Source organism: Cygnus olor, chromosome 2 (assembly GCF_009769625.2).
Source record: "Cygnus olor isolate bCygOlo1 chromosome 2, bCygOlo1.pri.v2, whole genome shotgun sequence".
Classification (NCBI taxonomy): Eukaryota; Metazoa; Chordata; class Aves; order Anseriformes; family Anatidae; genus Cygnus; species Cygnus olor.
The window spans coordinates 51,253,204-51,278,498 of NC_049170.1; the positions used below are offsets into that span (position 1 = coordinate 51,253,204).

The 25,295-nt window shown below is 35.9% G+C and overlaps 1 protein-coding gene across 2 annotated transcripts in view; it reads right to left on the bottom strand.

Annotated features, from left to right (window-relative positions):
- Positions 1-452: 452 nt before the first annotated feature.
- Positions 453-25,295, bottom strand: part of CDKAL1 (CDK5 regulatory subunit associated protein 1 like 1) — a 434,256-nt gene continuing 409,413 nt past the window's right edge. For both annotated transcript variants that reach the window (XM_040546176.1, XM_040546177.1), the window contains one exon: positions 453-1,164. In XM_040546176.1, the coding sequence (XP_040402110.1) occupies positions 958-1,164 (207 nt within the window). In that variant the 3' untranslated portion in view covers positions 453-957. The remainder of the gene's footprint in view (positions 1,165-25,295) is intronic.

A 25,295-nucleotide genomic window follows, 5' to 3' on the forward strand; every position in this document is an offset into this window, starting at 1 on the left:
AAAAAAAAAAAAAAGACAGTTCCCATTTTTAAGATTTAAAACAGACTTTGCAAATGGAAGTTTGGAGGAAGATCCACAAAGGTGACAAGACATGAACAAACGAACGATGTCATGGATTAATGTCATTAATTAGAAATTTGGAGTGTGCAAAGCGTAGCCTCCCCACCATCAGAGCTGTATTGTCTTACAGTATGATCCAATATACAGCTAATATGAGATTCACATTTGGTGAATCTGAGCATTATACTAAATCTGTGGAGACTACTAAATCCATCCTTTAGAACTCTACTACTAGAATCCCATCTTCCCATTCAATGATAATAAAAATAACTTTAAAACTATTTGTATGTAAAAAAATAATTCTTGTTGTATTAACAAAGCTTAGTAACTCATTCTGAAGTTGACAGAGGCAAGATGGCAGGCCAAAAATTCTTTCAGACATGACAGCAAAATCAATAGCAACAAATGACAAACTTTAATGGCCCGGCAGTGTTTGATTCTAATGTAAAAAGACACACATCAAACCATCACACTGCATTAAGCAAAATCTTTAAGAAAGTTATAAATGTTCTGCCCATAAAAGATTACCAACAATATTCAATGAAAAGATTTCTTATAAGCTTCAGGAGTTTCCTGTATAAAATTTTACCTGCCAGAGCAGTAATAAATAGAGTAAGCAATGCAAACATTGCATTGTTTTAGAAAAAAAATAGAAAAGGAGGACAGATGCAACAAACTGTTTCACCAAACAAAGTTCTCAAACTTCGGCAGGTACATCTTCCTAGAGCTTACTAGCATTCTCTCCTATGAATAACAGGAAAGGCATAGCATGAGTACAAGTTATTGCCCAATTTATATCTTTTTTTTTTTTTTAAGAGAGAGAGATATGTTGGTAAAAGTGTTTCTTTTGAAGATTTTAAACAGCAATTTCATGTTTTCCTAAAAGCTTCATTCAGTTCACAGTTCTGTTTTCATCCCTCCGTAGTACACCATGACAAGAACTGCCAGTAAAGCCAGGCTGACAGACAGTATCTTCAGTCCACTTCCTTCTTGTTGCCATGGGAGCTGCGAAGGCATCCAGGGGCTGAAAGACGTTTTCACTGGGATCTCAGCAGAAGGATGTGCTTTCCAGTTTGTGCCATTCCGTGGTGTATGCCTGAACTCCTGTGAAGAAATGCATGTATTAAGATGAAACCGTGCTGTGTATTTCTGATTGTACATATCAGATACAAATAAAATCTCCCCTTTGCACTGAGGTTCAAAATGCCACCCCCTTTCAAGGCAAACAATTCAACTTGCACTGCGTCAGCATCAGGTCATCTGTTTTTTATACAGACTTCTTACCAATGCCATACAAAGTCAATCTTTCTAACAAAATTAACTGCCAAATCAATGAAGCCATTAGCAACAGAAACAAATATCCAGTACTCAATGTCATCAAAGAGAGCTGTTCAAGGATTATTTTTTTTGTTTGTTTTGCTGCTAACTCACTACTCTCCTACGTTTGGTCTCTTCAAAAGAAATTTCTAACTAGTGATAAAGGGGACCACAACACAACAATCCTTTGCACAGCAGGGCTCTTCTGAAGTCAATCATCATCTCCTGGTGTGCCAGCTCAGTGGTGCTTGAAAATCCTCCCACAGGGCTTTTCCTTTCCCCTGACCCTCAGGAGGCAGCTGTGCTAAAACACTCACCTTCTCATTCAGCACATTGCATCCGAGTTCCCTGCTGTGCCTGCCATTACCATTCTCAACCTGACTGCAAGTACTAAGATCCTCCAGAACAGGAGGACTTTTAACTGCAGCACAAGTTAGAGCCACTCTTTCAGTTTAAAATCCAAATGGAAAGAATAAACTCTTCTCTCTTGCAACCTTGTTCAGTTCAGCACACTAGCCATGTAGATACTCAAAAATGAAAGCATTTCTTAAAAATGTAATCTGATGACATTTACAAGAAATGTAAGTAGAAAAGAAAGTAAAAGATGTAATTAAAGAAAGGTTGGATGATCTTGCAACATTTCTTTCTTCCTCCCTCTATTTCAATAATCTCCTAGGAATTCAACTGAACTCAGCCTGTTTTTTAATTGTTTTTTTTTTTTTTTTTTCCAGGTAGAAAAGGATTTTGAAGAATTCATTTATTTTTCCTTCACATTTGGTAGAAAATAAGCCAGGCACACAAAAAGTACCTATCTGGATAATCTTGTATTTCCAAGCAGCTGAAAAAGAGTCACATGAAAGCATACAACAGATGCTTGACTCCCTTTTTGACCGAACATATTTCTGGACAAACTCAAAGAAATATCACAGCTCCACGACATGTGGTTGCCCATGAAAGTGGGAGAGCACCAGTCAAGCTGTATGTAACTGTCTCCCATTCTCCATTTCAGGAATTATAATAGTAATTACAGAAGAAAACGAATTATTACTATTGGTTAGGTAAGCAAGCATCAAAGGGGCAAATGACAGGCTGATGTAAGTGCTGTTCTAACATCTGAGGTACTGTTGGTTTAGATCACAACTCATACAGGTGGAAGGTTCCTGAATAAATGACCTGTGGAAGGAGGATGGCTTCTTATATGTACTGCACCCAGAAGATTATCAAATATGACGAAGAATGGCTTAGCAATTACATCCTCTAATTCCCTCAGGACCCACAGATGCATTTCACCAGGTCCCATGGACTTGTGCACCTTCAGGTTCCTCAGATGGTCTCAAACCTGATCTTCTCCTACAGTGGGTGGCTCTTCATTCTCCCAGTCCCTGCCTTTGCCTTCTGGGGTTTGGGTCAATTTGGCTGATTACAGTCAGACTCCAAACTCCCGATTGAATATTTCTAAACAGTTTGATAATTAGTAAGGTCTTGAACATTTATTTGTACAAAACTAGATACTGTCTGTCACAAAACAGATAAAATGGCCAGTATCTCGGTACTTTGAAACTTTCTCCTCCATGCTCCCCTTCATGCTCAGCCTGATTTCCTACATACCCATCTCTGTAAGACCGGGGATAGGCAGGAAAACATCCCAAACACAAGCTACAACTTGTAACAAGTTTTGAAGGACTTGACTTTTCTTCTTCTTATATTTATTTGTTTTACTAACAGTTAAAAATATTTGTGTTTCATGCATATGTTCATATCCTTGTGCAGTAGTGATTTCATGGGCACTTCATTTTTGTTTTGCAGTTTTTCTGGTTTCCAATATAAAATGAAATAATTTCATCTTGTTAGAATTATTTTGATGAGGAATAGCTCATACTGCTCTTGTTTTCTGTTATATTGTTCTTATAAACCTCTATTGCATTATGCAATGTATATGTATTACATAGTACTGCATTGTGGTACTAGGACAGAATGATAAAAGAGATTTTAGCAAAGTTTACAAAGTTCCAGTGGTGGTGAACCCTACTATCCTCACTGCCCATTGTCCCCAGTGCTACTTCATGAGAGTAACGCAGTGTGTAAATTTGTGAGCACTGTTTTCTTCCTTACTTTACCATATTTGTCATAAATTGGATGATCATACTGGCACACTAAACCTATTTCTTTTTTAAAAAAAGTTTTCTTTCTGTATATGAGAGTTTCTCTTACAGTATTTTACCTATATTGAAACTTAACTGGGCTGGAAGTACGATTCTCACAGTTTTACTGTGCCTTTGTTTTCCTTCCTTCTACCTTGCATTTTGAACTCTGGTGCACTTATTTCTACTGGCAGTCACATTTTCTAAAATGTTTGCACAAAATTCTTGGATTTGCACAGTATCTCGGATCCTGTAAGAGACTGACACACAGTTTAAACCAGAAGTTCTTATTTCAATAGATGCATATTAAGGTTTTTACATGAAATGTTACTCCTATTACATCACTAACCTGAATTCTTTACTAATTTTATAATGGATTAAGATATTTTACATGGACAAAAAGATCACAATTTGCAAACTAAAGTGACCCTTTTCTTTAAGATGTACTTCACAGTTTATCACTTAAAACACTACTGCATTTCTATTTGATATTGTGCATCTCTTTAGACGATCCTATCAAATATGTTTGTTTTGTTTTGTTTTTCAATGGAAGTAACAAATATTTTCATCTAATCCTTATGTCCCAAGAACTAATTTCTAGTTTGCCCCAATACTCTGTCTTGCAAAACTGACAATACCACTCCCTTCCTTGAAAATTTCTGTCATTATCATCACAGAAGATGCACTGTGAAAAGGTTACATCTGGTTCCCTATAGCTGAAAGGCTCCTTTAGAAAATGTCAGTCTTTTGTCCACCCTGCAATTTGTACAACAGCTTTTAAAACCGTGATAATCTCTCAGAGATGCCTGCAGGTAGATTCCTTTTCCCAAGAGTCTGCTCTGCAGCTCCATAAGACACGGCACAGAACTCTCAACGGGAAGAAAAAGAGCTGGGCTAAACTGAACTGAGAGTGCAATTCTTGTACTCTCTCAAGCCTGAGCAAAGGGCTGGAGTGGCCCTCACTGCAGTCTGTAAAACACTGAACTGCCTGTCTAGAATACAATCTGTTCTTACTAGCATATAACTATCACATTATCAGGTGTGCTAGTGGAAAACATTGCATATACATTTTTATTTGGGCAAAAAGTCCTGTTATAGGCTCCATTTGAGGAAGTGGTTTTCAGGTAGAGAATACAGTACATGTTGTAGTATATGTTGCGTGCATAGAGAAGGAGGTGAGAGTATGGTGTTATGTAAACCAAAACTAAAACCCTGCATTCTAGGATAGACAAGACAAATTACAGTAGCTTCTCTGGACTGTTATATCACCTTCAGTGTTTGCACTACTGAAGCACTATATTCTGAGATCGTCCCATAATTTTTTTTCCCCTAAAATTCTCCATCTACTGTGCCTTGAAGAATTATTCAAGACACCTGCAGAACATCTTTCATAAAACCAACTTCATGAGAGCTCTTTTATGCATCGTTGATGTAAAAAAGTTTGGGTGGAGGCACAGATCTCATTTGTTGAACTGGCGGTTACTCTGGTCCACTCCCTCTGTGCTCTGACTTTATCAAAGCATTAATTCTGTAAGGCCCTTATTTGTATCTCTAGATGAAATGTTTGTATTGTATTTGCTTTTCAAAGAATCTTCAAGATATTTCTGCAATATTCTGAACTGATAATGCTGGTAATATTTATCATACAGAAGCAGTAGTAAGAGTGCAACAGTTTCATTACCTGAGCTCACAAACACTTTTGTAGCTGCAAGACGGGAAGATTAGCATAATGATTCAGTTCAGTGGAATTTAGAACTAAATCCAAAGACTCTTTTTTATCTGAAAAATACTTGGAGGAAATATTAAAGAAGCTTTCAGAAATATTTATTCATACTAATTTAATCCTTGCTCAGCCATAAACTATTGGGTAGACTTGTTATTAATAAAGAACACTTCTCTCACTAGAAAGGACCACAATGAAGGAAAAGGTACTCTAAGATTTAAACCTCCATACTGTTAATCAAAATGGGGGGAAGAGAAGTAATTATCAAACTGAAATGCAAAGGTGACACTTTGAGCTAAGCATCTTGTATTTCCATGGAGGGAGCCTTTCATCTTGTTTTGGCAGCCACTAAGTAAACACAAGACTTTGCTAATAAAGTATAATATAAATTATTAAACCATCTAGTGTATGATCAAATGCATTTCAGATTATTTTTTGAATAATTCTGCCTTGACAACTGCCAGGAGTTATATATTTTGTGTAGTCTTGCAGAGACCCATTGATTGCTGTCTTTCTGAAGCTCCTGTCCCAGACTTAAACTGCTATGCATGAAAGAAATATATAATCACATCAAAACCTAAGATTTGGCATCTGTCGATCACAGCCTAGCTTTTTGTAGGATCTCTCTTCATGTTAGTCAACAAAGACATGATAGCAACTCTTTAGCTCTGAGCTGTTTTAATAGATTCAAAACATTTCTTACATGCAAATTTGTTTTATGGCTCAGGGGCACTGTTAGAGCTTGAAGTGTTAGCTAACTGCTATGAAGAACTACTTGACTAAGCATATCTCCAGATAAATTAGACTTTTGAATCTTTTAGCCCAACCAAATACATCTTACACACTTACACCACTGGGTTTAAAAATATGGACTTTTATATAATCATGCACAACAAGCATGTGCGACAAATTAGAAGAAAACATTAAAATATGCATTACATATCCCACTGTGCCATTTGAAACTCTGGGCTATTACACTTGGGAGACATTTTTCATATTGAAAAAACAAACAGATACTGCAGGTCACACAGATTACACATTGGAAAAATATCTAAGTTAAATTTTATTGAATAGGTCCGGAAGACACAGTTAGTTCATTAGGTACTAAGAGTTCCTTTGATTTATTACTTACTAAATTCTAGCAGCCTCTTTTTGCAAATGTGGAGCGTTGATCTCAAAGCAGAAAATAAATGGCAGACAAAATATTTTTTTCTAATGGAATTACACAGTAATTCCGATAAGAAACATCCCTGCCACCATGTATCCCAATAAATGCACAGCACTAAGTTGTTAAGAGAAAATGCCATCTAAAAGCACACTTGCATTTGATGTTATCATCTGTTATACCATTCCTAGGAACTCACTGATTCCAAAGTACACATGGAATTTACTTATTCATTCTAAGAAATAGGAAATCTTGAAAAAATAATTAAAGAAACCAGTCACTTTTGCAAATGTAATATTGTTTCTTATTTTTGTGTGCATATATATGTGTGTGTGAGTGCGTGCATGGCAAATGATCATGTACTTTAATATATTATGGAGAGAATAGACCTGAACTAAAGGATAAATACACATTTAATATCAATTTCTCAGTAAACAGTTGGAGTTTTAGTGATAATTAGGATTCTTCATCTGATATCCCCAAATCATTATCACCAAAGTCACAGCAGGATAATAAATTGATCACAGCATTAAATAGATGTTACTAGTCACTAAAACTGTTTTACAGTCTGTCATAGGATGCTAGAATAATTCTGACTGCATCTAGTCCAGCCTCCTGCTCAAAGAAGGGTCAGGCATGGCCCAGTCAGCTCAGGGCTTTAACCAGTTGGGCCTTGAAAACCTTCAAGGACAGAGACTAAATTACATCTCTGGGCTGTTGTTTTTCCCATTAAGACAGTCTAGCAGTTGAACATTTCTCCTTATATCCAGTCTGAAACTCTTATTTCAACTTATGCCCAGTATCTCTCATCCTCCCACATTCACCACTGTGAAGCACGCGGTTCTGTCCTCTCAGTAATCTTCCCATAGGCACTGGGAGGCTTCTGCTAAGTTCTCCTGAAGACACCCCTTCTCCAGTCTTGAACAAGTCTTGTCCATCAGCCTCTACTCACAAGCCAAGTACTCCAGCCCCTGACCATCCTGATGACCTCATGCTGAACTCATTCCAGTTATCAATACAATATTTACATCAAGATCATTACACATGGCCCTATCAAGTCAGGTCAACAATGCTCCTTAGCAGATGAACCATGGTCAAATACAAACTTAAAATACCCACCTGGACGCGTTCCTGTACGATGTGATCTAGGTATTCCTGCTCTGGCAAGGGGACTGGACTAGATGATCTTTCAAGGTCCCTTCCAATCCCTAACATTCTGTGATTCTGTGTAATACATTTAATAATGGGAGGATATGCAGAGACTGACTTGAAGCTCATCTTCATTACATCTGACAGTTTGTTCCAGGTTTGTCATTCCCTATGGTGACCAACTTTAACTATGGCCCTTCCCTGGCCTGCATAGCAAGTCATCAAAATCTTGTTTCTTTCCCAGTAACACTTCCACGATCTGTCTGGTTCCTTTGGTCAGCACAGCAGAAATACCTTTCCCATTTCTCAGCTTGATTACCACTACAATCTCCTATCTGCCCTGTTTTCTTTTTACTTTTCCCCACTTCCTTCCTGCATCATCTGACCATATAGGCCCTCCTAATAATAAAAACAAAACAAAACAAACAAACAAACAGAAACATCAATAGGAATACAAATTTGGAATGATATCTTGTATCATGATTTTCTGTCCAAGTCACACAGACACACCTCTAGAACATCTTCCTCCTACATTAACAATTAATTCAAACTTTAACATTCCCACATTCCCATGTAAGAGTCTAAAAGGAATCAACTCTTCCTCTATAAGTTACTGCACTTGAACTCACCGTTACTGTAAGGCTGCGCTGGTACTTTCCCATGGCAGACATCTCTTTGCTCTTTTCCATGTTCTTACCTAAGGGTAAGGTTCTTACCCTTAGAATCACGGAATCATAGAATATCCTGAGTGGGAAGGGACCCACAAGGATCACTGAGTCCAATTCCTACTTCTTTTTCATCAGCAGTCTTTAAGAATTAGTATTCCCTCAATGAACCCTCAAAACTCAAAATGTAGTTAAAAGCTAGAGAGAAGGCTATGTAGCTGGGGTTTATTAAATGATTTCCTTTGTGATGTGCACTCTGAGGAAGAAGGAAACAACCAAAAAATCAACTAACAAAAGAAACAAAAAGAGTAATAACAAACAACTAAGGAGAGACAAGCCAAAAACACCTCTAAAACATTTAAAACACACTCTTGTGCTGCTTTGCATTATACTCACTTGTTTTAGCTTGTTTCTTTATAGGTATCTATAAATCCTCCAAGCCAGGAGTTGACTCTTTTTTACTTATTAATATTTTGTGCTACTATTAAACTTAGCGACACAGTATCCTCCTACTATACAAAGCATGCATTTTCAAAATAACCTGTCATTCGCAATCAGAAGCAACATTTTGAAGAATAGTCAGTGTGACGTCTGGATTCTGAGCTTTTTTCTTAACAAGGTGTGTGGAGTGTCAATCACTACACCAAGGACCTCACATCACAGGAAAAAAGTGACATGCAAGCTGGCATTCCAGTTAGGATTTGCAACCAGAAGAGAACTGAGGGAGCTTTTAAGCGTAAGACTTCTGTGATTCAAAAATCACAGTCATCCAACTAATGAAATGAAGAATGAATCTAGGAGCACAATGTGGACAAATTTAGGAAGGGGATCTGTCACTATTTATTTCCCTGTGCATAGCACAGTTTTATAAAGGAGATGGCAGGTGCTTGCTCTGGGCACTTACCTGGTAATTAGTTGGCTAACAGACAAATCTGCTTCCTAGAGATCACCAGCAAAGGATTCATGGCTTTGACAATACATTACAGTGAATTACAGAATGTACGTTTTCTTGTAATAACAGTGGATACCATTTTTCCAAAGTCAGTGAGCGTACCATGGCCTGTCTTGGTGCATGTTGTTCTTTAAAGGATCATACAGATATAAATATATATATATTTTAATATTTTAAGGTTATGTCTACAATGCAACGATTTTGTTGGTATATTTTGTTTGACGACAATAGAATGACAACAAATTAGCAGTATGTGAATGTTATATATAGATTCCACTACAAATGAGATTATTAAATGAAGTATGATATACTTCTTATAGCATACGCCTTTAGAGACCATCACCTTTTTGCTTTCCTTTTAAGCCTTGAAATAACAATGACAATTATATGGAGGTCAACAATAGCTACAGGCAAAGAAAAAAGGTTTCCATCAGAAAGAATATCCTGGTAAAATGAACAGCTGGATCTGAAAATATATATTAATGCCACAACAACAACCAATATAACTGAATGATATTCACATATCAACAGCAAAATGAGTAATACTGCTTTTTCTTGGAAGTGAACTCTATGATCATATATTAAAACACCAATTTTAAGAGGAATTCTATACTCCTAAATAGTAGAAGGTGTAAAATACTGGAAGTCATTCCAACAACTGTTATTTGCAAAGAGCACTGTGATAAATATTCAAGAAATATCTCAAGGGACATGCTCTCAAAATCAGGAAGAGTTTACAAAAGATCTTTCATATGGCACAGAGTAGAATAAACTGATATATGTACATGTTCTTGACTAAAGCCTTCCTCTTAATCCTAGAGTATGTCAGAATCCTGAATTTATGGTGTTTTTACCTATTCCTGTAGGACCAAGTATTACAAACAGAGCATTCCAAGGAGGCTTCAACATTGTATTAAAAGACAATCCTTCTTACACATCCCTTCTTACATTCCAGCCTCATGGATAATAAACATGGTAGGAGATGAGCAATAATAATATTTAGGAATTATATTAGTTTCCAGAGTTTCAAATTCTATACCAGGATGTAGCTGTGGGTTCTATATGCCTCCCTCATTTTACAAGTAGAGAAACAAAGATTAAAATGTGTCTAGAGCTGTAATGGAAGTCAGCTATATGGGTCTCTACAACTCCTGTCTTAGATTCCAGTTGTCAACAGAAGCCAGTGTAGCCTCTAAATCCTTTTATCTCTGTGAAGCCTAAGATTTAAATCCATTTTCTTATATGCCCTAATATTTAGTCTCCTGACAAATTCTCCTGCATTAATTTTCATGGACTTTTCTGCCCAGTATTAAATACTTCCAGTTGCTGAGACTGTAGATGTACAGCAAGCACAGCTGGAATCAGTCCTCTGTGAAAAGGAGCATTTCATGCAAGTCTGACATCTAACAGCTAGTAAAGCACGGCTGATCTTGACCAACTTTGTGGGTTCAGTGACAATATAAGGGTTTGCTTTTCATATTATCATGGCCTCTTTCCTTTAAATATCCTTAGTTGTGTTAGGAGGTCTCCCACAGTGCCAGTTAGCATACTTTTGAGCACCTGAGGGAGCGTCTTGAAATTTGAGTCTCCTTTTTTCATTTTCCACTCAGCCAAGTTCAGCTGCAGTTAATGGAGGACTCTCTCATGGAAACATGAAACACCGGTTACTGTGATTAGGCAAACCTAACTGCTCTAACACAATCTCTGTATCCCAAGTCTCTACAAATGATTCATCAGCCATTCTCCGCAATGAAGATTACATGAGAAAAAACTTCCTTGGCTTGCTGTGTATTTTATGCTAGATAATCATGATAGCACCTTGGCACTCTGTCTAAGACATCAAAGAACAGTAAGCATCCAGTCTACAGGCCGTAACGAATATCTACCCTCAGGAGAGCATTTCTGTCTTTCAGAGGGTGGTCTGACTAGAAAACCAACTTTTCTATCTGTAAAGGATTGAAGAGCATAAGCATGAACTTGCACCTTACCATGCTTAAATACCAGCAATTTGTACCTCAGCTGAGAGCCTCCAATGAGTCCACGGGACCTCAATCTTCTTCCACACGGGTTTTGCACAGTGTGCTCTATTGGTTTTTATCTTATAACTCCTAGAGTTAGTTCATGAGGAGAAAAATCAGTTCCTCTGGCTTTAACTATGAGGAAACAAGTAATAATTTCCTTTTTTTTCCTCAAGACTTAATACTTTGGAGTTAATTTCTCTTAAATGCTGAAGAGTCATTGCTGCAATATGCTTGAACACATGCTACAGAATGTTTAATAATTCGTAAATATCTGGTTCCAAGCACTTTAAACTGACTACCATCGCATTTCTTCACTATACTCACCTTTTAGTGGACACTTTGAACATCTTTCTCTGCCTCATCTCCATGTGTGAAATGGGAAGATGAAAGCTGCATTTCAGGAGGATAATGTAAATGCAAGCTTAATATTGTTTCTGAAGTACTCAAAAGTAAGTAATGGGAGTCATAGGAAAGGTTAGAAAGAAATTAGTAACTCCCTTGAGAGTGAGGTTTGAACTGTACATAGTAAATAACAGTACTATTACACAATGGACAATGAAGAGGAAAAAATATCTAACAATTGCTTATTAAATGAATAGTCTCAGCTCTTTGCAAAGAAGGAAACAAATCTCTGTGTGTAAAAATAGTGCATAAACACATAATTAGAGGCTGAAACATAATATGGTTGGCATCTACATGGAAAAGAAGAACTAAAATTCTAGAATTTCCTTACTTCAGAGTACTTCACTTTACACTCCAAATAATTTGTGCACATACGTACATGAGAAATGTCATTCTTAATTTCTTCTTGTTATCACGTATCATAGGTCTTCAGTGTCCTTGCAGTGTTATACTTTTCTCTATACCTAAAAGGATACTGGTCTGTAGAACACAACCCATGATATTTTAGTACTGTTTTCTTTTCCCTTTTGGTGTTTGGTTGTTGGTCTCTAGGTGAATATAAGCAGTAACTGGAATTGAGTCCCAAGGAAGTCAACTTAGTTAGTTGTATACTATTAACTTTTGATCCTACTCGCCTATTTCATCAATGGAAGAGTAATCCATTGAGTTTCATAAATGTCAAAGGCTCATAGAAGAAAGAGATCTAAATCAGTGCTCCCATTGAGGAAAAGGTCAAAGCATAGTCTCAACAATCTTTTTTTGCTGTCATCCTCCTGACCAGTCTGCACTCTATCTCTAAATCACCTATGATAGTTACACAAACCAGCTACAATACATTTTTATCCACAGATCAGTCAGAGAAGATAGGAAGGATGTGAAGAGGAAGCTGTGTTTTTTGTTGCAGAAACATGGAAAGAACCATAGGACTCAAACCATGGGAAACCAGGCTTCATTTCAACTACTCAGTTGTTCATTCTCTAGCTCTGTGAACACAGCTTTCTTGCACAAAGACTGTCTTTTTGTCATAGCGCTTCAAAGCTAAATGCAAGACCAGATGAAAACTGGATAAAGAATAAATACGAAAGGGAAGAAAGGAGGGAGGGAGGGAGGGAAGTAGTACTGCTCAACACAGGGAACGGTGTTTTGACAAACTAGTTTGCTCATAAATATCAACAGTCTGCACTTCACATTTCTCCTCAGCTTTCCACAGCTGAAGGATCTATCTGACTAGATACTACCATTATACAGAAATGTATGATAGGAGAATGATTTTACATAAGAAATTGTTGCAAATGTATTTCTTCTACTTTCGAGATTTGCCATGTTAGGCTTAAATTAAAATGGTCACGAGTTTCTATCAAACACGGTATCAATAGCTGCAGGCTATTTCCTTATAAATGAGGAAAAGATAAGGTTCTTATGACAGATTGATGAGTTTTGAAAGGAATTTCACTCACTTATAAATCCTTTATCCTGCTTCTCTGAAACCCGTACAATCTTTCCTGAAGTTAGGCAATAGTAAGATGCACACTGCTTTCAGGGAAATAAATAAAGAAAATCTAGGATGAACACAAATAGAAGATGACCTGAAAATGACAAATAAGTACAAGATGCCTACAGAGGTGGTGACCACAAGCCCACAGAATGGTAATTGTACGACTTAATTTAGTCTTTAACAAACTGACGGTTTTGAATTTTAAAATGCTTTATGTCTCTCTCCATACTAAAGCTTAACAGCACTACAACAGGATTTTTATGATACAAGATACTCTCACAAGCATAAATCTATAATTCATTCCTTTCCAGCTATTAAGGGCTACACATCTGGCTTTTCCCTCTGGTCCTGTGGCAGAATCTGATTATGCTGCAGAATGTTAAGCACCCCTCACTGAAAAAAACTAATGAACTAATGTTTCTTTGAACAGAAATACTTGTTGAATAGTTCAAAGAGGAATAGAATTTCTGTCATTCTAAGCACTATTTCGATTACTTTACTAACTCTATGTCAGAAACATCTTTTTTTTTTTTTTTGTATGATAATGATGCTATCTGCACTTATCAGAGATTTTGTATGTGAGAATTGCAAAATAGTTTCCATACGGATATGATAAAGCACAGACAGACGGACTGCAATGACTTACAATCACATAAGAACTTATGTCAAAATAAGGATAAGATTTAAAAGAAAAAAAAAAGGAAAAAAAAAGCCTCTAATCCTCATAAGAAGACCCCTTCTTGAGGACCAGAAATCCATCTGGTCAGTATTATGCATATAGGTACTTCTCAGTTATTTAATTATGATTTTTTTTGACAAAAGGAAGTGATGAAATGTACTACCTACACACCTTTGTTCCATCAAAAGTGTATTCACAAAAATTTTCAAGCAACCCCAATTCAAAATGGAGCACTTGTTCAAGCTCTTCCTGAGCATACACACATACATATATACATATATACATATATGTGTATATATATATATATATATATATATATATATATAAAGAAGAACCTATCAATTTAAAAGCTATGGAATTTAGTTATTTTTTATATATAGTATTATTGCAAGAAACACACTGAATCTAAAGAAAAGAATAATAATTTCCATGGGGCCTTTTGCTTTTTATTTTGCCTTTAAGATCTGGATATCCAGACAGTCATGTTTCATTTCTTTCACTATTTATCAAACCCATATTCATCTCATTTTGTAATACAGGGTAGTCAATCTTTTTTGATAGGCCATGAATCTACTTACGAGTCTTCCACTGCTACGCCTTGCCAATTACAAAACCTGGCATAAATTCATCATGTGATTAATAGCTACTAGTTCTTCTTCTTCACACATTACATATGCTCCAACATGTATGACTCTGTCCTGGTGTCCATTGGAAAGGAGGGTGTATGTAGTACCACGCTGGAGGCTGGCCATTTCTGCACTAGAATAGTGACATGCATTTGTAGAGATGGCTTTTTTACAGGCCAAGTCCCACAGAAAAGTTTTTCTACTGGTAAGGCCAGGTAAAAAAGGCAAAATGAAAAGTGTTATAGAGAAGAAGTTGACAGTACAAGAATATCAGCATTCATTATAGCACTTGGTGACTTATGCTGAACTGGAAGATGGAAAATAACTATTTTCTTACAGAATGATGAGTTATGTAGGTCAAATATGGTCTGCCTTCAGGCCCTTAATCATTCTGTGTGATTATCATCACCCAGAACAGCTACAAATGTGAATTTATTTTTAAGGAATGTTTATCACTGAAATCTTCTCAACTTTATGTTTTTTATTTTACAAACAATTTGTCAGCCCTTCTCTCCAACAAACTACTTAAGAAAAATATGTAATATTTCTTGCTCACATTGTTCGCTCAGATAGCCATATAGTTCAACTTTGTTTTTTGGCTTTACATAAATGTATCTTAATTAAAACTGACTTCATGCCAGTGCTTGTGACTTCAACAATTAAATGGTGAAGCACCACTGAGTACATACATCTCCCTCACCATAATTCCAAAGTTTCAGTTTTTGATAGTAGCTGGGATGAAAGAAATATGTCCTAGTTTTTCAAAGATCATAATTTTATTATTGCTCCAAACCTGGGTTATCAACCTGACTCAGGTAAACAAAATGAATGCAAATACTCTGAAATTTTAACATGCTGTGGGCTTAACTTTCAAACACATGAGAACTGTGATTGAAGCTCTCCGACTCTTTTGGAACCTCAAAATATGAAGTGTTTCTGATGCACACCCGCAAAACTGCTTAGAGCAAACTCCCAGTGAAAACATATAATAACTGATGAACAAGCTTGGGAGTCCATTTTAATGTAAAAGAAAGGCATAACACCTAAAGGGCCATGCAAACAGATGGAGCACTAATTTTACTTCAGTGGAAATGTTTATGAGATTTGGGTTACATACACAAACCATCACATCACACCACCACCACAACCTCTCATGCTATACTGAGTAGAGTTTTCAGTGCAAGCTTCTGCCCTCCCAAAGTTGGATTAGGAAATTATATCAAACCTCATTGTACTTTCTGGATTTTAACTAGTATAAGTTACTCTGCCTGGCATTGGAGTAAGTCAGTAAAAAAAATCTTTCTACAACTTTAATCAGAGTTCTAACATCTGAGATAATAAATTAGAGGTACTGGGGAATCCTTCAAGACATTTAAATACACAATAAGAAGTAGTCAGAGGATGGTTATCAAGATTAGTGTACTGTACAATAACCACAAGTAAAGCTGTTCTCTCTAATAGATGCTTAAATAATTAGTTACTTTTCTAAATGTTTCTTTTACTTAATGGTCTTCAATAAAACCCACGGGAGCAGCTTGCTTTGGAACTTGCTACAAATAAGAACTGAACCTGAAATCAAATAAATATAAGTGTCAGGTCTCATGAAAACCTTCAATGTAATAGGCAAGGAGCCAAATTTCTTAGAGGTAGAACACAAACTTTTAAAGCAATTATCCCTCTTGTAGTTTGGGAGAACTCCTTAAAAAAAAAATAAAAATCTTAGACTGTCAGAGAGATTGTGGCAGGAGGGCAAGGGTTTATTTCTGTTGTTGTTTGGTCCAGTAAATTTGCAACAATGTGCTTTATTGCATAATGGCATGATCGAGTCTTTGCTCTCATTACATGACAAAGAATCTAGTGTGAATGTTTTGATATGGAATACAGCATCAATAAACACAAAGTTACTGGATGCTACCTCTGAAGAAGATCTGGTTTAGTAAATTTGCTTAGATACTACAACTATCTGTTGCCTGTCTTTAAGGATGCAGTCAGTGATTGTAGTATATTCATCTGAGTCACATTAAATTATAAGATGCTAGCATAACTAGGACTATATTCTTGATAGACTAAATTTAAAACTCTGGAACTTCACATCTATGCCACTAAGGTATGGCATTTTGATGACCTGATATTTTAAGATAATGTTTTCTCCAGTGTACTGACCAAATAAAATCTCATCTTTACAACTCAACTGTAATGTAATCTCAATTAAAGATGTAGGCACCGTAAATTTACCTTTGAATTTTTATATGCAGATATTCCAATACACAAAGTGTCAAGGATTAATGCATTCAAATGTTTATAAAATTTAATCAAATACTAATAAAAAAATGTTTGTCCTATTGAAAAGGCTTTCTTACCTTTTCCTTTATCTTCTTCTTGCCCTTGACGCCACAAAAAAATCTCTTAGTGTTACTGGGAACAATACTCAAAACACAACCATAAATCACTATACCCAAGTACTATCAAAGTTTGAGTGGGAATCTATGATTATGAATGGATGGAAGTATTCTATTATAACTTAAAATATTGCTGGATCAGATCAATAATACTTTAAAAGATTTGTCACAGTAAAAAAGTTATTTGAATAACACATTCATATGTATCTTGATAAATGCTCATTATCATTAAAAAAGTCAACAGGAGCAGAAGGGATGATTTTTAAAGGCTAAAATACCAGTCATCTACCGAGAATGTAATAAAACCTTTTGAAGGTGTAATATTAAAGAACAGAGAACACCCTAATTTCCTTCTAACATGCTTTGCTGACTTCTTTGAAATTAGATACACTTTTTCAACATTTTGAAGTTAAAAACAAGCTTAATCTCATGACAGTAATTTTCCAAACAATCTCAAAGTTAATGTTCCCTTTCACTCCAATGATTTTGGCAATATATTTCTAAGATGCAGAAGTTCAACATTTCAATACCTTGCATGAGTAAAATCAAATCTACTGATCTTTCATTTGGTAATGGGGAAAGCTATATAATGCTTCTAAACCTCTATTTCCTCTCAAGGGCTCCCTGTGCCTTTTTCATGTTGTCCTAGTTTTTCATGCTGTATTCTTGTAGAAAGACTGTGAAGATTACAGCATTGATAGATAAGAAAGGTAGAAAAATCATCCATCTCATAGTTCCCATTCATAAGTCAACAGAGGAGTAATAAGAAGAAAAGGGAAGACTAAAGAATACAAGAAAAACAACAATATGCACACAGGCTGAATATCATTCATTTACCTTTGTCTACACTGGTATTAAACTCCACTGCAGAGGAATTATAGTCAAACCTATAATGACTTTCGTTGGCACAACCAGTTGGAATTAGATAACCTCCAAAGCAATTATTAACACTTAGAGAATTTATGAACTGGTATATTAAGTAATAAAGCATTACTAAAAACAAAGAGCTTTTGATTCTTTCCAAAGAGTCTGTTGGTTAAAACTCAAATTGAAAAGAAAAAAAGATTCTAAAAAGAACTCCTTTCTAAAGGAGGAGTGTCAAGTAGTTAAAATTACCATGGCTACACATTTGCAATTTGTCTCTAAGTCAAGGGAGTGCAGATCCCACTCTCTCATCTTACAGTGCAGCGTGAGGTCAAGTACTAGAAATAATACACAAAAATGACAAAACTATTTTAGCACTTGATGGTTCTACTTCTAGAAGCAGGAGGGCCAGAACATTGCTGTTTAATCTTCTCTCATTCTCCAGAAAATGACTTACAGTTGAATCATCCCAGTCATTACTATTTCCATTTATTGCATGCACTGCAGAGGATTAACATAATTATGTAATTTAAAGTGATTAGACAGTGACATTCAGCCAAATAACACTGTCCGTTGAGGAAATGGAAAGTAAATAAAGTTCTTATCTTTTCACCTGAAAAGGTCTTGAGAAAGCATTTGTTTGAAAAAGAGCTATGCAAAATGTGTTTTTTCAGCTGAGCTTTGATCACTGTAGTTGAAATTCAGCCCTGCCAGCGAGATGGGCAGAAAGAAAACATGCCCATTAAATTAAAGACTTGAGTATAAAACTACCTGGTGAAGGAGTCTTATGCTGGCTCTTGGATTTGCTTTCTTTAATCATCTGAAAGTTTTTTAACCCTCTATGCAGCACAGGGAAGTATTCTGGACCAATGAGTTGCCTTCTATTCCAGCTTGCTAGCCATCATGTAAATGCTGGCTAAATTAAAATATTCATAGAATTACAGAAAATAAGGCTGGAAACAAACTTAAGAGGTCACCTAGCCCATACCCATGACTCAAGACAGGTGACCTGTATCTCTAATGTTTCTCAGATATTTGTGAAACGTATTCTTAAAGAATAACATTGAAAAAAAATCCCCAACCCAATGCAGGCAATCCAATCTAGCACTTATCTAAACTCAGGAAGAAAAATCTGTTCCGATCGTAAGAAAGATTCCATCTTGAATTTACGAGTGTAAGCTCAGAAATGTTGGGCTTTGAAGTACAAGAAAAAATCCAATCAACTCAAATCCCCAAATGAATGAACCCAACGTGGAACATGGATAATGTGTAAATCACAAAAATCAGCATGTAAGCAATGGAATGCTAGAATTTTTGTCTTTTTTTTCCCCCAGAAAAATAAGACTTCTGAAGCTTCTTTCCAAAACCATCCATAGATGTCTTCGAGCTCCACTCTTAGAAAGGAAATTTCTCTTTTCTTACACTAACTTTATAGAGACACTAACTTTTTTAGCAACCTCAGTGAAATAACTGAATAAAACATGCGAAAAAGAGAGAAATTAAGAAGGATTTAACAACATCTTATAGGACTTCTATTTACAACCAGAAGAAAGCAAGAGTAACACATAAAACTGATTAATATATATAAAAGCACTAACCAGTTGCATGCCTCTTACTAAAATCAGTTGTTTTAGAGAAAGTGTGAGATAACAAAAGGTATGTTCCTTTTGAGTATGAGATAACAAAAGGCACCTGAGATAATAAAAGGTATGTTCCTACAACCAATAATGCAAGAGCACAAAACATTGCTTTTTTGAAATGCAGAACTACCTGAGAACCATTTCACACAAAGTTCTGTTTCATCTTTTGTCAGTATACTTATGTTAAATAGAAAATTCCCCATATATTTCTCAAACTGACCCTTCACAGAATCACAGAATCGAATGGGTTGGAAGGGACCTCGAAAGATCATCGGGTCCAACCCCCCTGCCAAAGCAGGTTCCTTAGAGCAGGCTGCCCAGGTAGGCATCCAGACGGGCCTTGAATATCTCCAGAGAAGGAGACTCCACAGCCTCCCTGGGCAGCCTGTTCCAGTGCTCCGTCACCCTCAATGCGAAGAAGGTCTTTTGCATGTTGGTGCGGAACTACCTGGGTTCTATCTTGTGGCCATTACCCCTTGTCTTATCCCCACAAACCACTGAAAAGAGGTTGGCCAAATCCCTCTGTCTGCCACACCTCAGGTATTTATATACATTGATGAGATCCTCTCTCAGTCTTCTTTTCTCCAGGCTGAAAGGGTCTCCAGGCCCTTCTTGGACTTGATGATGTAAAAGCTTTGCAAAGTAGCTTTTTAACAGAGGTAAAAGGTGTATTCTATTTTATTTTTTCTTATTTGGAAATTCTGATCTTTCATTAGCATTTCTCATACTTCCTCTAATTTGTTTCTGGAATTCTATGACTGATCCTTCTCTTTGCACTTGCATGACGTTTTTTCATCCAAAATTTGCTTTTTTTATTGGCTTTTTCACTGACTATTTTTCCTAAATCACTAATCTCTAGTCCCTGTGCAGGATCCAAGTCTTTACCCACTTTGAAACTCCAATGTACATAAAAACTGTATAAATATAAATATATATATATAAATATATAAATATATATATATATATATATAAAAATATAACTGTATAAAATTAATAATTACTGCACTTTTATGTACATCTTCCACATTTCTTTCCAAGTCCTATAAGGAAGTGTCCAATACTGAGATCTCAATTCTGCCATGATTTCTTTCATTTGGGTTCCAGAAGAAGATACATACTTCTTCCTTCTCCATTTTGTTTTGCTTGCAAGTGAAGCACCCTTTCTTCCTAAGATCAGAGAGCTTCCTTTAAGCTACGCTTTGTTGATTCTTCTTTGTGGCAGCTTATACAGAAATGTTTGATATATATATGCATCTTTCTTGTTTCATAACATCAAAAAAAAAAAGGCATTTAGAAGCATTTAGATAGCATTTAGAAGTCATCTTTTGCTAATATAACTAGAATATACTTGTGGCTATGAGTCTGTGAACATAAAGCTTCTTCAGTATCATCCAGAAGTACAATGCTATCTCCTGCAAAAAAAATGAAGGGAGGACAGAGAGAAAAAGAAAAAGCAAACTGACCAAACAACTGCTTGCTACCTGTATATCAGTGGCTTATTCCTCGTTTCCTCTGAAGTTCCCAAAGACTTGAATAACTGTTAGCCTAACTGTGGATATTACTATGGCCTGGAGAGCCACAGAGATGTGGGCCAACATCCCAGAATCACAAAAGACAAATGGGGACTGCCAGAAGGATTTGTTCACATGGGAAATGTTAGACATGGAGTGTGTTATCACATAAAACAATTGAAAACAGATAATTGAGAGAAAGATGTGCCTATATTTGTTTCACAAGAAAGTCAGTCACAGATGCATTATAGAAACAGAAGTTACAAACATAAAATAAGCACGACTATATAATTAAACACCCAGTTAAAATATATTTTTTTTTCCTTAATTTTCCATCTGATTAAAATTTCCCACCTAGGGTTTCCAGACTTACAGGACCTTGATTTTGGCAATACATTACAATTCTGTCAGGCAGCCAGACTTTTATTTTTATCCTTTAGTTCTTTGGTCTCTTCTTTATGTATCTCCCATTTTGCAATATTTTTTTCCTTCAGTCACAGAACAAATGTAAACAGCTAAAATTATTTCTGGAGTACAGAAGCATAAAATACTCTATTTCAGTTTCTAACAACAAATTAGAATTCTTGCAGATTCTTACTTTCTTCAAATGATTAGATTTGGGTAAACATTTGTCTGTAAGCAGGATATACTTATGTATTGTATTTTGTCCTACTGTGAAACTACTGAGATCCCTAAACACATCCAAACAAAATTAATAAAAATAAACATATAAAAATGTCATTTTAAAGTTAAATGACATTTAGACCATTGACACGTACTGCTGACATTTTCTAAAATATTTACTAACCAGTGATAATGAACTCAGTACTCTGTGCATTCCAAACCCATCTCCAAAACCTCAAAGACTGTATTAACAGAGCAGTTAAGGACATAGCAGACATGCTAAAATACTTTACTGAATCTTTAAATGGTGAGATATATCCTTAAAGCTTTGTCAGCTCCTAGCCTACCTTAATAAAAGGTTATCACATCTGCAGCATTTATATCTTTTTCTTTTCCTGAGAAACTTAGTAGAACTAATAATTGATCAATTTGAAATTGAAATACTTATTACATAATACTTATTACTATACTTATCTACTGTTACTTATAATTACAAGTAGTAACTCACGACATGCTTCTTGTCTGAACAATCTTTTTAATGTCTACTGTCAATACTCAGTCTTATATCTCACATAGATTCACCTTATCTTACATTACATATCTTGCATTAGATTCACCAGAACCAAATTCAGAAGTGCCTTCTCCATGTCCTCACACTTTGATTGATTTCATCTTTCCCTATATAACCGCTAAACATTGTTTTACTCCTGAATTGGCAGCTGCACATTTTAAACCCAAAGAAATCTATAATAGATTTAAATTTCAGTGTTAACTGAAATTCCTAAATGTATTTGCCCCCCCACAAATAACCCTCCTGTAAAACTGTGCAACTTAGAGACGTGATTCACTTTTGAGCAACTTCTATCAAAAATTCATGTTGAAGTAAAAAATTAATCCTGGTAAACAGATGTGCATTTTAATATATAATATGTCCACTACAGTCAGTAAGTCTAATCATTTTTGACAGATTTTTAACCTGAGCCACTACTTTCAACATTCCTCCACCCTTCCTGTCCCGACTTCTGCCACAAAGCCTATCACTACTGAATGCCAAGGCCTTATTCTAAGCCATCTACTTACACTTTTTTTCTCAGAGAATACAACTGCTAAGAAATTCTACATCATTAATAAATATACAGCAATGGATGTACATATTAGGTGTGTTTTTCATATATTGAAAAAAGCATCATAAAAATATATGCTAGAAATAGTCTGGAAATAATTTTATCAGCGTTTGCCTGCTTCTGATTTGGCACAGATATACAATGTGTGAATGTTTTATAGAGACTTTAAACAGTTCAGTGTGTGACATTCTCCATTCCCTCTTTTTCAATCAAATCTGTTGATTCCTTTTGGTGACCTAGTTATTATACTTCTTTGGACCAATATGTTACCACAGTCAAGCAGTCAAAAGGTGAAAAAAAAAAGGACAAAAAAAAAACATAAACACATGCAAAACAAACAAACAAACAACAGCAAACACACAAAAGCTACAACTGTCTCTTCAGACTCATGTTGTGCTTTAGGTGCTTACTTCAAACTAATCAGAAAAAATTATTGAGAGTAATGTAGCAGGTCAGAAAGAGACCACATAACTACAGAAAGTCAGATAAGCTCTGATCCTGTGTAGGTATTCCTCATCACAGCATTTATATAAGTTTTTTCCTGCTAAAGATGGTTTTGCAGCTTGTTTTGACATCTACATGTCACGGTGCTTTCAATTTTTCTAACTAATTTTTTAGTCGTCTGATTAGTTTCCTTAAAAGTTGTACAGTTTTGAAAGCTTTCCCTCTTTCAGTGAACATTTCTCATTAGACAGTAGTATTGCTGTGATGTATTTTGAAACACCTTTCATAGTGTCCTATGCAAGCTAATTAAAATATTGATAATAATAGCAAGTGATGCCTAAAATACACTACAAACACAGCATCGTTTGAGCTGCTGCAGACTGTCTACATCCATGCTAGATTCCTGACTCAGCACTAACCCTCTTTTGCGTAATACTTACACGACATGCTGAACTGTAAGCTGTGCACTACAGCCCCAGTAATTTCATGGTCATTAGGAAAGAGTGCTAAGTGCTTTGCTGAATGGGAATGGACTGAAGCAGATAGATGTTTTAGTGCAATACAGCCCATTTTCACATTATTTTGCTTTAGATTACCTTGATCCACATGTAAATTCACATGCCTCTCTGTATTAGCTGTCATCATGGACCAGCAAACACAAAGTAGATGAGAGGAAGCTGTACCACTGCTCGGGTGACACCAGAGGTCCACTTGAAACTTCCTAGGAACTTCAGATAGCATGCCAGCTACAGGATGCTGGTTGGTGCTTAAAGAGTTTCTGCCCAGAGGGACAGCCATGCTGAGTGATAGAAACATGCCTGGTCTCAAGAGCCATGTGGCAGCTGGCTACCCATCCTTCCAATCCCCTAAGTAAAAAGCAGGCCCTAATTCTTCCTCATTTGTGTGTAAAGTGAGAAGAACTGTAAAGTGAGAAGAAGAAAGTGAAAGGGCCACGTTTTCTTTCTTTTTTTTTTTTTTCTTTTTAAATATAACTCTTACTTCTCTCTGCCATATACTTTGATAAATTGACTGAACAGAAAAGTTATCCAAGGTTTTAGTTCTGCATGCTGCCCCTTTGAAAACTTGGTGGAAAGCCTTGGCTTCTTATTAAAGATCCAGGACCTTTGGCTACTTTTCATGGAGTATCTGAATACATGTATTCCAAGTTGTCTTGTTCTTTCCCCAATCTGCCATATAGTGTCAGATGACATATGTTGCCCCTGTTATCGTTACATTAAATGGAGTCATCCATCATGGTTAGGACATGAGACTTCCTCACAAGCACTTTTAAGTTAAAATTAGATTTCACAAGCATGTCTAAGAAGGAAATTTGCTGTACCCTTTCACTTGGGCATTCCAGGTACTTGTTCATATCTACTCAAAGGACAAGAGCACATTTGTACCTCTTGAATGCATCTCTGTGATATCTTATGGAAATTATCAGTCCCCTTGACTTTAATCATTTTGTTTCCCATTCTCAACATAAAATTTCAGTAAACATTCTGCTTGCTTACTCCCATGCCAATATCTTCTGGCAGCATGTACTCAGTTTAACGACAGGCTTGGTTCTGTTCCATTGGATTATTTTAAAAAATGTCCTGATGAAAAAAGCAGCTGTGTTTAAATAGCTATGACGTCCAATCAGACAATTTAAGGGTTTTGGCTGTTTTTTTCCTCTTACAATCCCTTATCAGGCAAATATACACATACACATGGACAGTATTCAAAGGGAAGTTAGCAATGCGTTGGTGCTTAAAGTTCCATGCTCTGCCAAACACATTACTGTACGTGCATTATTGTTGCTATATATTTCCAACCAGCCTTATTCAAGGTACCAAATAGTTCAACTTAACACTAGTCACATAAGATATGCATTGATTATTTCTTTTAAATATGACCACTTAGAACCTTTACAAAGATATATATATATAATAGTAGTTGTCAACAATTTACTGTAAAAGCAGCCAGGTGGCTGATAAACTGCCAGCTATCTTTCTTCCATGTGCTAAATTATTGCTACATATTTTTGGAGATCCTAACAACAGTGCTGGAGAAAGGACATCAAATGATGCTTAGAAATGTGATACACATTTTCATTTCACACTCCATCAGCTTTTACAACTTGAGCTCCATGAAATGTATGAGAATACTTGGCTAACAGCCACATCTACTGAGGTGTAAAATAAGGATCAGATATCTTTTAAAACGAGTTTCATTTTCTTTACATGACTAGATCAAATGTTGACCTTTTTCCAAAATATACTGTAAATATTCAGTACCTATCAAAGAATTTT